This window comes from Nothobranchius furzeri, chromosome 2 (genome assembly GCF_043380555.1).
Source record: "Nothobranchius furzeri strain GRZ-AD chromosome 2, NfurGRZ-RIMD1, whole genome shotgun sequence".
Taxonomy (NCBI): domain Eukaryota; kingdom Metazoa; phylum Chordata; class Actinopteri; order Cyprinodontiformes; family Nothobranchiidae; genus Nothobranchius; species Nothobranchius furzeri.
In genome coordinates, this window is record NC_091742.1 from 49,121,847 (window position 1) to 49,138,808 (window position 16,962).

General features: G+C 39.5%; 1 protein-coding gene across 1 annotated transcript; it reads right to left on the reverse strand.

Annotated features, from left to right (window-relative positions):
* Nucleotides 1–2,410: 2,410 nt before the first annotated feature.
* LOC139061993 (general transcription factor II-I repeat domain-containing protein 2B-like) lies at nt 2,411–4,811 on the reverse strand. Its single transcript, XM_070542024.1, has one exon. The coding sequence runs from the start codon at nt 4,214–4,216 to the stop codon at nt 2,411–2,413; it is 1,806 nt and encodes a 601-aa protein (XP_070398125.1). The 5' UTR covers nt 4,217–4,811.
* Nucleotides 4,812–16,962: the final 12,151 nt, after the last annotated feature.

The following is a 16,962-nucleotide window of genomic DNA, read 5'->3' on the forward strand; positions in this document are numbered from 1 at the left end:
TCAGTACGTGTGAGGAATCTAGCCGCTGCGTTTTGAACGAGTTGAAGTCTGGCAAGGGTTGACTTATTGACACCCAGCAATATTGCGTTCGAATAGTCGAGCCTAGATGTGATAAAAGCATGAACAACTGATTCCAAATTTTTCCTAGATAAAACTGCTCTTAATTTGGACAGACGGCGGAGTTGGAAAAAACAGGATTTTACGGTGGCATTGACCTGGGCGTCCATCCTAAGAGATGAATCCATCTTTACACCCAGGTTAGTCACAATGGTTTTTAGATTTTGAGAAACAGATGAAAGATCTGGGGTTTGGAATGGGCTAGATCTGACCAGATTAAAAAGGATCAGTTCAGTCTTGGAATCGTTGAGATGCAGGAAATTTGAGGCCAGCCAACATTTCACATCTCGTAGGCAATCTAGAAGAGACTGGATTGATTGCTGGGGTTTCACCGACATGTAAATCTGGCAGTCATCAGCATATAAATGATATCGTTGGTGTTTAAAATAAAGCAGCAGAGTCTCAGTGAAAACCACCTGTTACCATTTCACTTCTGACTAGACATTCTAACACAAATTCATTCAATCTTGAGGCACAATAATCAGTTCACAGAGAACTGTTGGATCCAAGCCAACCAGTACTGTGTAAACCAGTCCACCAGTGTGCTGTGGAACGCCAGCTTTAGTTTACAGCTGACCGACGGGGGTGGGAGTCAGTAGTTGACGCTTAGACAACATCACCATCAGTAGTTTCGGTTACGTTCACAGAATTGATCCCACGAAGGAGTGCAGACAGATGCTGTGAAACCCCGACCCATCCCCCCCGCCTTCGGATTGGTGGACTTCAGCCTGGCGAGGTCATCAACCTGCAGGTGTCAATGTGCTCTGCGCTCCTCCCACGATCTCCCTCCCACCTGTGGCTACAGTGGATGAGCGCCATACAGGGCTGCTCTTGTTGGGGAAACAGGATCCCAGTTGGCAAGCAAGGGGAAGTCGAGTTGTCTTCATCAAACCAACATGCATGAAGCCAGGTAGTGACAGCGACTTGAGCTTCCCGCAATCGGCCCAGTGCCTCCAGCTGTCTGACTCAATGCTGGACCTAGCCGTTTGGCCTTTCTGGTCAGGGACTCCAGGTCTCCCCTTTTAACACACCTGCAGAGTTCAGCTGCTGCAGGAACCTCATCTGTCCACTAGATGTCAGCAGCCACTCTCTGGGTTCCCTAACATGCTTCAGATTAATAAATGTGTGTTTATGGTAAAAGCTTCTGAGTTCTTAAATGATGCTGTCCTAAATAAATCTGGTATCAAAGTTTGATTCAGTCAAAACACTTTTTCAATGATTCAATTTAAATTCACTCAATAAAGTCAGTTTTCAGGCCAACAGCTGCCTGACCTTTGACCTGCAACAAATCCAGACTCATTAAAAACATTTGGCTTTAGTTTGGTGTTTGAAGTGAAATCATTGAGCTCCTTTGGTGTCCTACACTTCAGAGGGAGCCTGAACACAACATGAGCTGTGAGCTTCTCCAGTCTAAACCACATCTGATGTAGGTTCAGATCAGCTGCTCTGCTTTGATTTCTTTGGTCCAATAAAAGCTGAGCTTTCTAACCAGGAGCTCCTCTGGAACCAGAACCTCCTGTTAACTGGGTCGGTCCATCCAGGCAGGTTCTTCATCACATAGACACACGACAGACTCAGGCACTTAACATTTCATTTTAATAATTTACACTTTATTCACAATATTTAATACATTTTATGAAAACACTTTTGTAAAAGCTGGTTAATGACTCTGAGATTAGGACTTGACCAGCAAGGATGAGCTGGTCAAGAAAGACAGCGCACATCAGAGGACATAGTTGCATAAAGTACCAGCAATTTGACATAAAGTGCATGAGGTTTTGTGACAGTAACAGTTGAAACATTTTCAATTTAAGATATAAAAACAGGCAAAAATCCATCGTTGTTGTTTAAAATAAAGCAGCAGAGTCTCAGTGAAAACCACCTGTTACCATTTCACTTCTGACTAGACATTCTAACACAGGGGTGGGCAATTAATTTTTACAAGGGGCCACATGACAAAACCCGAGTTGCATCGGAGGGCCACATTAACGACATCTTGAACCCAAGTTGGCTTAACTTTCTTAAATAGTAAAATTCACTAAATTATATATCACAAATAGCTGGTACTGGTAATCAGAAGAATACAACTAAAATAAAATAATGCAAATATTTACATTGGGCTATGCTATGTGAAACTGTGGCGCATATTCCAAATAAAACAAAAACAACCGCAACCACCGAATCAATGTCATTTTATTTTAACATGTTTAACTCAACAAACAAGAAGTTTATAGAAATGCAACAATACAATGACTTGTGTTATGTTTTCTTCAGTGAGAAATAAGTGAGTTTTTCAGTGAGAATAATCCAGCCTGTTTTGGTTTTGAACAAGGGCATTGAAATCTGGCTGAATGGCTGAGGTGGCTATGCGAAGAACAGCTGAGAGGTGGTCATCAGTGACAGAGGACCTGTGTTTGGATTTGTTGAACTTCATCACCGAGAATGTCTGTTCACAAACATAGGTAGATCCAAAGAGAACTAGCATCCTCTGAGCATGATTCCTCAGGTGTGGAAAGTTCTCTTCTTTGAGGGAGGAATAAAAGTCCAGCAGTGAGACTGACCTGAAGTGCTCTGCCAGAAGTGTGTCAGACTGCAGGTCGATGAGTTCCATCTGAACATCACTTGAAGCATTATCCACACTGCAGGTAAAGGGAGAAGAAACCATGTTCATTTCATTTTCAAGAGCTTTGAAATCTTGAAATCGCCTTGAAAACTCTGCATGCAGTACTTCTAACTTGGCTGAGTACTTGTGGAGGTGATTGGCATTTGGAATAGCCTCCTTTAGTGTTGGCAAGTGGGTCAGAAAGTTGTCCTTCACTTGGCTTGAGATAAACTGCAACTTCCTCATGAAAGCCTTTACTGCACTGTACATCTCATGCACAAAAAGTCCCCTGCACTGCAGTTTGACATTTAGTTGCTTCATTAGAGCAGTCACATCCACAGCAAATCCGAGGTCTGCCACCCAATCTTCATCTGAAAGCTCTGGGACGGCATGTCCTTTCTTCACACAAAAATCCTGAATCTGTTCTCTCAGATCCCAGACACTTTTCAGTACCTTGCTTAGGCTGAGCCACCTGACAGAGCAGTGGTAGCTGATGTCACCATGTTCCATCTCATTTTCCTCCAAAAGAGCAATAAACTGTCTGTGATTTAATGCTCTTGCTCTGATGAAGTTAACAGTTTTAGTTACAACATCAACAACGTGGTCCATCTTTAACACTGTCTTACACAACACTTCCTGATGTATAATACAATGCAAAAATGTCAATTTCTGCACAGGATTAATTTCTGTTACTTTATCCTGCATTCTCTTTAAAAGTCCTACATTTTTTCCAGTCAGATTTGGACAACCATCTGTTGTTACACCTGCCAGATTGTCCCATTTCAGTCCTAATTTTTCCAAACATGCATTTACCTCTATGAATAAGTCATTGCCGGTTGTTGTTCCTTTCATTGACTGCATGGCAGCCAGCTCCTCCGTGACTTGAAAGTCTGTAGTTATTCCACGTAAAAAGATGAGAAGCTGGGCGGTATCACGCACATCACAGCTCTCATCCAAAGCCAGAGAAAAAAATTCAAAGTCAGCAGCTCTGTTCTTCAGCTGAAGCTCCAAGTTCTCAGCGATGTCCTCAACCCGCCTCGTCACAGTACGTCGGGAGAGTGAGACGTTCTCAAACGCGTCCTTTTTCTCTGGGCATATCAGTGTAACTGAGTCCAATAAGCACTCCTTAATAAACTCTCCATCAGAAAATGCCTTACTTTTCCTGGCGATTTTGTGAGATATTACATAACTTGTCCGAACGGCAGCCTCTCTGCTGGTGTGAAGTTTGGTGAAAAGTCCTTGTTGGGTTTGCAGTTTTGCTAGCAATGCATCAGACACCCCTGCGCGCTCTTTTTCAGACAGATTTCTGTATTTATCCTCATGTTTGGTCGTGTAGTGGCGATTCAAATTGTAATCTTTTAACACAGCGACCTGTGTACCACAGACCAAGCACACAGCTTTACCTTTAATTTCTGTGAACAAGTACTTGGCTGTCCATGTCCTGTTAAAAACGCGACACTCGCTATCAATTTTTCGCTTCTTAGCGTGTGCTTCCATCTTGAGGCTAACATCATTTATGGCTGTTCACCTTCACTCAAAGCCGTATATTTATGTCGATGCTCAAAGCTCGCGACACGCAGATACGTCAATGTGGAAGTAGCGTAGCGGTTTTCAGAATAAAAGCAGCACCGTCGTATTGCACTCACTACATATATTTACATAATCTAATCATTATTGAACTCACGCGGGCCTGAAAAGGATACACAAAGGGCCGGATGTGGCCCGCGGGCCGTGAAATGCCCAGGTCTGTTCTAACACAAATTCATTCAATCTTGAGGCACAATAATCAGTTCTCAGAGAACTGTTGGATCCAAGCCAACCAGGACTGTGTAAACCAGTCCACCAGTGTGCTGTGGAACGCCAGCTTTAGTTTACAGCTGACCGACGGGGGCGGGAGTCAGTAGTTGACGCTTAGACAGCATCGCCATCAGTAGTTTCGGTTACGTTCACAGAATTGATCTGATATGGTCGGTACAACTAAAACCACAAAAACTGCAAATAATGTCAGAGCTACTGCTGCTGCTGTGAATGCTGCCAATCCATCACGGCGGCGAGGACTTCTCGGTTTCTCTGGTTCTGGAGTCAAAGTGTGTCTCCGAGTCTGGAGATCATCAGCTGCTGTTGCTGCTGCGGAGGAGGAAATTAAACAGAATTCTTTCCTTAAGTTTAAGATAAAAAAATTAAGGAATTTGTTTTTACTCGTCTTTAGTTCCATCTGTTTGTGTTCTCAGCTGAAATCAAGAAAGGAAGAAAAATCTACCGGTTCTACTCACCGGTGACGTTGAGTCTGCATATTTTTGAGTTTGCTCCATAATCTGTCTCCACCTTACACTTATAACGACCGGAGTCTTCTGTTCTGAGTCTGGAAACATGAAGTCTGATTTGTCCTTCTCTGAGGACGTCTTTATCGATCTGGACTCGTCCTGTAAACCGTTCATCCTGATGAGACTCATCTCCATCATTGATCTGGTAGAGGACTGAGATTCTATCATCTGTTATCAGTTCACAGTGGATAAACAGGTGAGCCACATGAGGTCTGGTAGTGAAATTCCACCCCAGAGTAATGTTGTGGTTCTCCTCTCCCCGATAGAAGCTCTGTGTCACCTGGACAGAAAATGGTGCTGAGGAGGGAGGAGGACAGAGAGAGCGAGAGAACATTTTGAGAACTGGAACAGTTCCAGTTTAAACATCATCTAGAGGAAAAATATCTACGAAAAACTGAAACAATCTCAAGTTATTTAGACGTCAGAGACTGAAGATGGAAACTGACCACACAGACATGAGTAGAAGGTGATGAGCTGCAGGATCCAGTAAATCATCACCTCCATCTCCCTGTGAGAAGAGACACAGGTGAGAAGTCATCAGCACAGCGGGTCAAAGGTCACCCACTGCCAGAGGTGTGACCAAGTCACAAGTATTTCCAGTCAAGTCTCAAGTCAAGTCCAAGTCAAAGACAACCAAGTCCAAGTCTTAAACTTAGAATTTTCAAGTCATAATCAAGTCATCTGTCGAACTTCAATTTAATGACAATGATAATAAATAAACTCCAGAATAAAAGCTTCTTAAAGCTTTATTTATTTGCTCAAACAAGCAGAAACTGAAGTTGATTATAAACAAAGTGCTGCTGCAGTTAGCAGTAAATCAAACCCAGACTGAAGAATGATTTATGATTTTTGTCCATGTTGTCGTGCCACTTTTGTGCTAAAATATCAAATTGCTCAAGTCATCATCAAGTGAACAGATGCAAGTCAATTGAAGTTGCAAGTCATTGGCGTTCAAGTCAAAGTCAAGTCGTAAGTCTTTATAGATTTAATCAGGTCAAGTCAGAAGCCATTAAAATAATGACTCAAGTCATGTGACTCAAGTCCACACCTCTGCAGTTTTTTACAACTGTCAAGCCAGCCCTCTTTTGATTTTTGCAGGCAGAACTACAAGAGAAATTACGGTGTCTTCGGTCGAGAGTGCCTTTCAAAACTACGTTTTAAAGATTTTATCTATTTTCTAAAAAACACTTTTAATTACAAGACTGAAAACAATTAAAACATTTTTTGGTAAAATGGTGTTCAAGATAAAATGTCGTTTTTAATGATTTAATTTATTTCAAAAAATACCTTAAAATTAAAAGAATAAACACATTTGTGTACTTTGCGATTCTCATACGCCCCCCCCCCCCCCCCCCCACCCATTCAGCCTGATCTGATGTGTTTCTAAATAAAGTTTCACTATATTCAATGGTTCCTTTCTCAAAAAGTGTCTGATTCCACAACATCATTCCACTTCAGTATTACAGTACACATCCGAGTACTAGGTATATATAGATATAAAAACACATCTACTCAATGTGTACTTTAAGACTGAGGTGAAATGATGTTGCAGAATCAGACAGCTTTCGAGAAATTAACCATTGAATTGTCAAAACTGATTTTTGGCTAAATTTGATTGCACTTTATTTTGAAATGCCACATCAGATCTTGTTGAAATTCAGGTTTGAATAGTGTGGCTGTTGTAGTTTTTGAGCTACATCTGTTCCTGTGTTGGCCAGATGCTGAAAAATTGCACAAATCAGGCTTTGTTGAAGCTTCACAAATCAGGGAAAGGTTTCACAAATCCCAAACAAGGTTGTATGCAGTCTGCTATTATTGTAGAATAATCTAGAACAGGTTTGAAGAGTGTGGGTGATGTCGTTTTTGAGCTATCTCAACTCATTTGAATGACTTCCATTTTTCCAACCTTTCCCTTTAATTTGTATAAATGTCTTCCTTTCACATCCCTTATCCATTGTTCTTGCCATTCATCCAGAATCTGCTGTCTAATAACTGATTTCACCTCTGCAACACTGTATGGAACCTCCATCACAGTATCCAGTGTTGTTGCCTGCTTGCATAAAAATCAGCTATTTCATTACCCTCTACTCCACTGTGAGCTGGAACCCACATAAATCTAACCTCTGAATCAGTCTTCATCAACCTAAACAAGCACTCGAATATCTCATACAACAAATCTGACCTCTTATCAGCTGACATTTCTTTGATTGATAACAATACTGACATGGAGTCTGAGCAAATAATACTTTTCCCAACACCATTTTGTTCTATCCACTGTAAACTAAATGAAATGGCTAACATTTCCACTGTATATACTGACAGATTATTAGATGTTCGACTTTTATGTTATATACTAAATGTCGGAATCCAGAAAGAAAATCCCGTTATGTTTCCTGACTCTCTCGACCTGTCAGTATATACAGGGATGAATGATTGATGAGCGTCATTTAATCTTTATTCCACAACATTATCCCAGTTTCCCACACCTTTCCGTATGTTAATTACATTGTGAATATGAAAATCTATCATTACTTTTGGAAATAACCAAAACGGAGTAGGCGAATATAAAAATTTCTGAAGAACAACTTTATCATTTAATTTAAAGGCTTCCACCAATCTACATGACTTCCAAACCATACTCTCATACTTTCCATTGAAATATTGCCCTCCTACTTTCATCTCTCCCTTAACCAAATGCTCATCCTCTCCACTACCTTGTACACTAGCCCTCAGCAACTTGAATCTTAGTCAATGGTATCTCTCCCATTTCCACTTGTAAGGACACTATCTGCGTGGTTTTCATCGCTCCACAACAAATTCTTAAAGCCTGACTTTGAATAACTTCAATCTTCTTCAATAATGTTTTACTTGTGGAACTATAGACAATACTACCAAAATCAATAACCGATCTGATCATTGCTATATATACCTGTTTCAATGCTTTGGTACTAGCCCCCCAATCATTACCCCTTAAACACCACATAATATTTATTACCTTTTTACATCTTTCAACTATGTTATTAATATTCTCCTTCCAAATCCACCTTTCATCAAATATAACACCCAAATATCTAAAACTACGAACTTGCTCCAAAGGTTCCCTATATAGTTTAAGCTCAATTTTAACATTTCTTTTCTTTGTAAAGACCATACTTTTCGTTTTGTCCACTGAAAATTTAAATCCCCATTCAAAAGACCAATTCTCTACTTTTATTATTGCTTCCTGAATTTTCTTCTGCAAGTAATGAATGTTCCTTCCCCTTTTCCATAATATTCCATCATCTGCAAACAATGCTTTCCCAACATCATATCCCATCTCTTCAAATGCATCATTGATCATAATAGAAAATAGAACAGGACTGATCACACTTTGCCTGTGGCGTCCCATTGTCAACCCTATAACCCTCTGACAATCTTTCACCTATTTTTATCTGAATGTATCTATTAAACAAAAAGTCCTTAATCCAATCATATGTTCGTCCTTCTATCCCCAACCTTTTTAACTTAATCAGCAAGCCCTCCTTCCACACCATGTCATATGCTTTCTCAATATCAAAATAAACAATAACTAAACTCTCTTTATTGTTCTGTGCTTTCCTAATGTCATTTTCCAAACTCACTATGGCGTCCATCGTCCCTCTACCAGTCCTAAACCCATTTTGATATTTCATTAACAAATTCCTACGTTCGAAATAATAATTTAACCTTTCCGTAATCATTCTTTCCATATGAGATGTTAAAGCTATCGGCCTATAGTTCTCCTGAATACTTGGACCTTTCCCAGGTTTAATTATCAGAATTGTTACTGCCTCTTTCCAATTTTTTGGTAATTTTCCTTTTTCCCAGACTTTATTATATAACTCCAACAGCCTTCCCTTCATCTTATCCCCTAAACGTTTAAGCATCTCATAATTAATATCATCCTTACCAGATGACGTCACTTTAGTTCTACCCATCGCTCGCTCTAGTTCAAAAACTGTAAATGGAGCGGCAATTGTTGTCAGTCTCCGCCCACCATCATCTTCAACAATATTAGTCCTTCTGGTTTCTTCTCTTCTTCTCCATCTATCTTCCGACAATTATCATCACTATTAATTTTTATAAAAGTTTTAGCCAACATTTCAGCTTTCTCTTCATTGCTAATAGCAACCTCTACACCTACTTTGAGAACTGGGTATCTAAACTCTCTATAAACTCCCTTCATTTTCCTTATCATACCCCAAACGTCACTTAGACATAGTTCTTCCTATTTTATCACAAAACCCTCTCCAGTTTTTGCTCTAACTACTCTTCTTGCTTCAGCATATAATCTTTTATATTTTAACAAATTGTCAAAATTATGAGTCTGTCTCAAAACTTTCATACTTTTATTTCTCTCCTTAATAGCCTTTTCACATTGTTCATTCCACCATGGAACATTCTTCTTTTTCATGGTCCCTTTACTTTTAGGAATAGTAACGTCTGCCGCTTCAATTATCACTCTCCTAAAAATTAGTTCCACTATGTCTATATCCTCTTCCAGATTAACCCTTCAGTTCTCTTCTTCACACATATTTCTAAATTTATCCCAATCAGTTTTTTTAAATACCCAACGAACATCACTTTTGTCCAGATATACTTCCTTACTCCTATAAAGTTTTGTAAAAATTATATAATGATCACTCCCCAGATTACGTTCCCGAACTTCCCAATTACAGTTTCCCGCTAATGCATTCGACACTATTGTTAGATCTATAGCCGAGGTTTTACCTGTAGTTACGTTTATCCTTGTCCCACTACCATCATTTATACAGACTAAATTCATATCATCCATGAACTCTTAAATGATTTCCCCATTCTTATCTTCCTTAATTCTTCCCCACAAAGAACTATGAGAATTAAAATCCCCACACATTACCAGCAGATCATAATTCCCTTCCATAATTCATTTAAGCTTATTAATATCTAATTTTTGCATGGATTATAATAATTGACTATACACACAACTTCTTATTGACATACAATTCTATTCCTATATATTCTTCATCAGTTCCTATTTTAATTATTCTATAATTCAGATTAACATGAATAAAAGTAGCACAACCTCCTCCAATACCATCTTCCCTATCACATCTAATTTTTGTGTACGGATATAATTTAAATTATAATTTTTTATTCAACCAAGTTTCTTGAACACAAATATCTGGTTTCGCCAATAATTCATCAATATATCTTTTAAACGCTTGTCCGTAAGCAATCAAACTCCAAGCATTCCATTGTGAAATCCCTACCATTCAGTATCACAACCCCTCTTGACGGGAACTACTTGTTTCTGACCTCCTCCCAGGACAACTCAGTAATGTCCAGATGATGAACAGCTGATTTCACAATGATTTGTATCCTTTCCGGTTTTGATTTTGTTTCCATTGTTGCAATTAATACTCCTGCAATTAAAGTCACTAAGTTCTTAACATATATCCACACTTTTCAGCAGAGTTGTAACTTCTCTTTCCCTTCATCGACTCCCGCTGTAAACTCAACTCTAAACTAGAAAAATTGCATTTATTGCACAAATGCTGTTTGAATGCTGGATAGCTGAAACTGTAAGCTGAAGCTGCTGAACAGCTGAACTGAAGCTGCTGAACAGCTTAACTGAAGCTGAAACAAAGCAAAACTGTTAAAACGAGCTGAATGTCTTGAAAGATGTAGAAGCAAAAAGCACCAACAAGCAAATAAAGCACAAAAAGTAAGTGAAGAATAGAGAAAAATAATGCTAAATAGCAACAAAAAAAAACTTAAATCTGTGAACATTGTATAAAAATCTGGACAGCTTATATGTCTAAACACCTGTTATTTCAGTTGGACAAGTTTAACAGTTTAATCTTTTCATTTAGCTGAACTGTGAAATTAGCAGTATATGCTAAATTTGGTAACTGATTGCTGAAGTTGTTGAATAGCTGAAGTAAGCTGAAACTAAGCTAAATTGTCAAATGAGCTGAATGTAGTGAAAGATGTGAAAGCAAAAAGCACAAAGAAGCAAAAAAAAAAGCACAAAGAAGCAAAAAAAGTACAAAAAGTAAGTGAAGAATCAAGAAAACTAATCCTAAATAGCAGAAAACTCAAATCTGTGAACACTGTTTAAAAAAATTGGACAGCTAAAATGTCTAAACACCTGTTATGTCAGTAGGACTAGTTTAACAGTTTAATTTTTACATTTAGCTGAACTGTGCAATTAGCATCATATGCTGAATTCAGAAACTAATTGCTGAAGCTGAAACTAAGCAAAACTGTTAAAATGAGCTGAATGTTTTGAAAGATTTAGAAGCAAAAAGCACCAAAATGTAAATAAAGCACAAAAAGTGAAGAACGGACAAAACAATCCTAAATAGCAGAAAACTGAAATCTGAACATTATTTAAAAATCTGGACAGCAAAAACGTCTAAACACTTGTTGTTTGAGTAGGACTAGTTTAACAGTTTAATTTTTATATTTAGTTGAACTGTGAAATGAGTAGCATAAGCCAAATTCAGAAACGGATTGCTGAAGCTGCTGCATAGCTGAAGTGAAGCTGAAACTAAGCTAAACTGTCAAAATGAGCTGAATGAATTTAAAGATTTAGAAGCAAAAATCACCAACAAGTGTAATAAAGTTCAGAATATAGGTGAAGAATGGATAAAAAAAAATGCTAAACAGCAGAAAACTTTAATCTTTGAACATTTATAAAAACTCGAAATTTGAAATGTTAAACAGCTGGCATTTGAATGAGAATAGTTTAACGGGTACATTTTTACAATTGGCTGAAGTGTGAATTTAGAAATATTTGCTGATATCTGAAACTGATAGATTAACATATGTTTAGATTTGATATGGGATGGATGAATGGTTGGATTAATGAAATAACAGATGGATTGTTGGATGGATGTTAGATGGTTTATTGGATGGATGGATTGTTGGATGGATGTTGGATGGATGGATGGATGGATGGATGGATGGATGGATTCCTTAGGCCTAGCCGATCGATTTGATGTCTCACATGTGTGGGTGTGTAATTCCATTTAGCCAGAAGACGATTGACCTCTCTCAACCAATCAGGGGGCTGGGTGGGAGCGGGGCACTTTCCCACCTTCTGACGGTCAATCAGATTGAACTTGTTTCTAGTTTGAAGTACAGATGGTTCAAAAAGATTTTAAAAAAGGAGTCTGTTATTGGCTCAATATTCAGCTTTTTAATATTCATTCCTTGTTTAAAGTGATATGTAGTTCCTTGTGTTGCCATGGTAACAGATAATGCATTTAAAATTGAATACAAGATTCCTGAGACCAAACTGGTCGATTTGATGTGTCATCTGTGTGGGTGCTGGATCCTGATTGGACAGAAAATGGTTGAACACTCTCAACCAATCAGAGAGCAGCACTGTTTTCCCGCCTTTTCCCCTGGCTGTTGGAGGCCTGCAGCTGTACTCCTGTTAATGAGAGAAGCCTTAAAATCTGTCCTTCAGAAGTGAAATTGGACCTGTCAAACTTCTCATCACCATTCGAAAAGTATTGCACCGATTTGAAAATTTCAAAAAGCGTGAGTGGCAGAAGACTTTGATGATCATCTGTGCCGATTTGTATGTGCCTACCATGAATTGTCTAGAAGCTATGATGATAAACTTTTAGCTGTCTGAAGCCGTTTTGAGGAGAAAATCTCTGATCCTTTAACATGGTTTTCAATGAGAGAAAAGCTGGGTCTCTCCTCCTTCTGAGGCTTGTAGCGAAAGAACGGTAATACTTACAGATAAAATGAAACCCATTCTGAAAAGCTGACAAAAATTCCTACTTTTTGAGGTATAACTTGTTATGGTAGTCCAAACGGTCTGGGCGTAGTGAAGAGTTGTTCACAGAAGATGTGGAGTTCAAAACGGCACAGTGCGGAATTCTTAAGTGAGAGTGAGCAGAGACCTTTTTTTAAATTTGAATTTTCTCAAACAAATGAACCGTACGGCCATAATGTTTGGAGTACAGTCATGAATTATAGCTCAAAACGAAGCTATATTCGTTAGCTGCAAGCCAGTGTGTGTCTCATTTCAATCGGACCTACGGTTCTCAAGGGACAACGCCGGAAATGGAGCAAGGGAGGGTCATTGCTCCTATCTTTCTCCATTATAACTTTGGTGAATTTTTCTGAAAATTTCAAGTCGTACCTCAACTTCTACCTGCGATTTTAGAAAAACCGTAAAAGATATCATAAAGCCTCTTTAATATGTTAAACAGGAAAGTCTTGTGAGTTTGTTAAACTTTGAATGAAGTCTCTAAGTTAAAAGGAACCCTAGAGAGTTCGAGATAAAAAAAGTGATAGGAATTAACTGAAAATTGACCAATCCCATTCATTTCAATGGGACATTTTTCGCAGAAAAAGCTTAATAACTCGAAGAATTTGAAAGATATCAATGCCAAAAGTAATAGCCGGAAAGAGCTTAACGAGCTGAACGTTTTGATATAAAATTGTTGAAATAGCTCAAAATTTGAAGGAGAAGAAGAGGTTCAAAAAGTGTACGGAAGCAGAATAAGAAGAAGCAGAAGAATAAAGAAAAACAGGAAAACAATATTTTGATTGCTTTTCAGCATTCACACAAATATGGAAGAATAAAGAGAAACAGGAAAACAATAGTTTGAATGCTTTTCAGCATTCAAACAATAAAGAAAAACAGGAAAACAATAGTTTGAATGCTTTTCAGCATTCAAACAATTACTGTCTTCGCTCTCGCGCCTACCCACCATTGTTTTCCTTTCGACCAAAGTGGGTCCTCCCGAGAATCTCTTCTGTAAATCCGGATGGATCATAAGAGTCAGTGGCTGTGTCCGAATCCAGAGGTAGGATGCTTGTGAGTACGGGTCCTCGCCGGTCTAGCAAGACTGGGTCCTTGCTAGACTGCTAAAACCGGAAGTCAGCGGCTCTGAATTCGGACAGTACTAGCCTCGTTTTTATTCCCGCCCCCAGGTCCAGTTGCTTAGCTACCGTGATGGCGTCAAACAGGCTAACAAGCTAACAAGCTAGTCAGAGGTGAAAATGGATCCACAGCAGTATTCCCTTTTATTTTTGGTTTTTGAGGAGCTGCGACTGCTTAGTAAACGTCACCGGCCTTTGTATTTAAGGCTGAGAAGCAGCCATATCCAGGTAAAATTATTTTTTGTTTAGTGAACCAGCTTTCAGGCATTACATGTTAACTTTAGTGCTAGTTTCATTTATATTTTAAGCAACAGAAAGACATGTGGCTGAATATACACATTAGTATAGAGTAGACTAACATGCATATAGTTAATTTAACCTATATCCATCTAAAATAATTAATGGAATGACATTTTAGAAGTTTGTATTTGATCATAATGCTTGGTTCTGTGCATAAATTTCATAGTAAAAGTAGCATTACAATGTGTTTAATGTGTATTGTCTTTTTCAACTTATGCCTAATAATGCCTAGCTCTCTTCTAAAAATCTCAAGCATTTATACAGGTTTTTTTCCATTGTTTTATTGTTCTCTACTTTTCTTTTAACAGAACAGACCCCTGTACTATAGGATAAACATGAGTGTGCCAGTCCTGGACCGGTTTTTTTTAACCAGGAAGATCCCAGGCCAGATTTTCGTCTGAGCAGGGAGTCTTTTGTGGTGTTGCTAAATCTCCTGAACCAAGATCGGCGACATGGTTGGGGTGCCACAATCGAGACCCTGGTGTTTCTGTTCTGGTTGGCAAGTGGAACATCCTACAGGGTGGTCTCAAGAGTATTTGGGATGCCTCGCTCAACTGTCCACGACATCGTCCATCGAGTCACGGAGGATGTGGTCGCAATCCTCCACCAGGTCATTCACCTCCCCAAAACCCCAGAGGAGATGGAGGTTGTGTCTCGTGGGTTTGCTGGGCTGGCTCGACACAGAGCTTTCATGAAAGCAGCAGGTGCGATCGACGGCTGTCACATTCGGATCAAGGCTCCGAGCGGTCCTGATGGTCAGTGCTACAGAAACAGGAAACTGTTCCCATCTATCATCCTGCAGGCAGTTTGTGACCATCAGGGCCGCTTTATCGACACCTATGTGGGCTGGCCTGGGTCGGTCCACGACTCCAGGGTCCTCCGGCACAGCCCACTGTACAGGCAGTCAGCCTTTCCTCCTCCAGGGCACTTCATCCTCGTGGATGGAGGGTACCCATGCCTCCAACATCCACTCCCCCTCATCACCCCCTACAAACAGGTGGTTCAAGGTGTGGGAGCCCAGCGCTTCAACAGCCATCATTCCAGGGCACGCTGCATCATCGAGCGTGCTTTTGGAATGAAGACCAGGTTCAGGACCATCTTCCTGAAAGCGCTGGAGGTCCACAGCACCTTTGTACCTCATGTAAGTTAACACAAAGTGGAAATAAACTTTGGGTGTAATCTTTGTTTGGGAATGAAATATAAATTAAATTTTTATCTCTGTTACAGGTCAACACAGCATGCACCATCCTGCACAACATCTGCCTCAGTGCTGGTGACATTGTGGTGCAGGACAATGAACTGGAGGATGATGCTCCAGAAGATGAGGGGGAGGCTGGTTTGGAGGCAGTCAGTGGTGCCCTCTGGCGGGACCAACTTTCTGCTGAGTTGTCTGCTCTGGAGGAAGTACCACCATATCACAATTACTGTTAACAGGCAAGTAATTTACGTAGGAATCTCTAGTTTAAAAATCATTTAGTCCTGTTATCTGCTAGAGTTACAAGTATCATACTCATGATCTCCTTTTTTGCATATATCTGAATGTTAGTGATGTGACAGCCGTCGATTGAGCCAGCCCAGCAAACCCTTTTGATGGACGATGCAGTGGACAGTGAGATGAGGCATCCAGAAGGACCCTCTGCAGACCACTCTGTCTGATGTTCCACTTGCCAACCAGAAACGTTCAGCCACGGATCTCGGTTCCTGCACTCCATCCACCTCGATCCATGTTTAGTAGATTTAGCAACACCACCAAAGACTCCCTGCTTTCCAAGTTTACTGTATATATTTTACTTTTATCTTTACTTTTATTCCTTACAGTGTTCCCTTACCATTTATTTACTATGTTGTTACTTGTTAAAAACTGAATAATAAAACTGTTGATCAAAAAAGAGTTATCAATTAATAGAAATTTTATTACATTTAAACAAATAACAAAAACATTCAAACACATATATAGAACCTGAACCAGAAGAAACTAAAAGAAAAAAAAACCCATTTCTCTGCCATCCTTTCCATCAATGCTAAAAATCTGTCCATCCTTCTTTCTCTCCTCTCCTCTGCTTCCCTCTGTTGTCTCATGTCCTCCCTGATCAGGTCAAGGAGCTCATCAGCCCTTCTCCTTTTTCTCCCTGATGAGGAGTCCGGCTTCCTTCCACCACTCTCCCTGTCCTCTGTCTCACCCACTGCTGCACTTGGCCCTGGAGTGTCCTCGGGAATGGAAGCAATAAGGACAGGAGGCATAGTGGAAGGCCTCTGTCCCAACACCTCGTCCATGGGACAAACCAGGGCCAGGTTTCAGCAGTGGGCTTTCCGCTGACTCCCTCTCCTGACCCTGGATACTTGCAGTCCTACAGACAAAGGGAATTAGAATTACAAGGCTTTATTGTCATTTAACAACAGAGAACACTGTGGGCATAATGAAATTACAGATGCTCCTTAAAGGTACTGATTCTGGATGAGAATAGAGAGGAATAGAAGAACAAAGTCAGATTATAAATCATAGTTGATAAAACATGCAATAAACAATATTTTAATTTATCAACATGGGAGATGAAAATTGTGTTCTGTTTTTTCCGCCTAAAATGAAATTAAAAACATTAAATCAGTAATGTGGTTTCTTAAAAATTAACTTAAATAAACATTAAACTTAGTTTTCGTTATTTTTGTCGTTCGTTACATGATTACATAAGATGCAAGCTCTTTTACGGT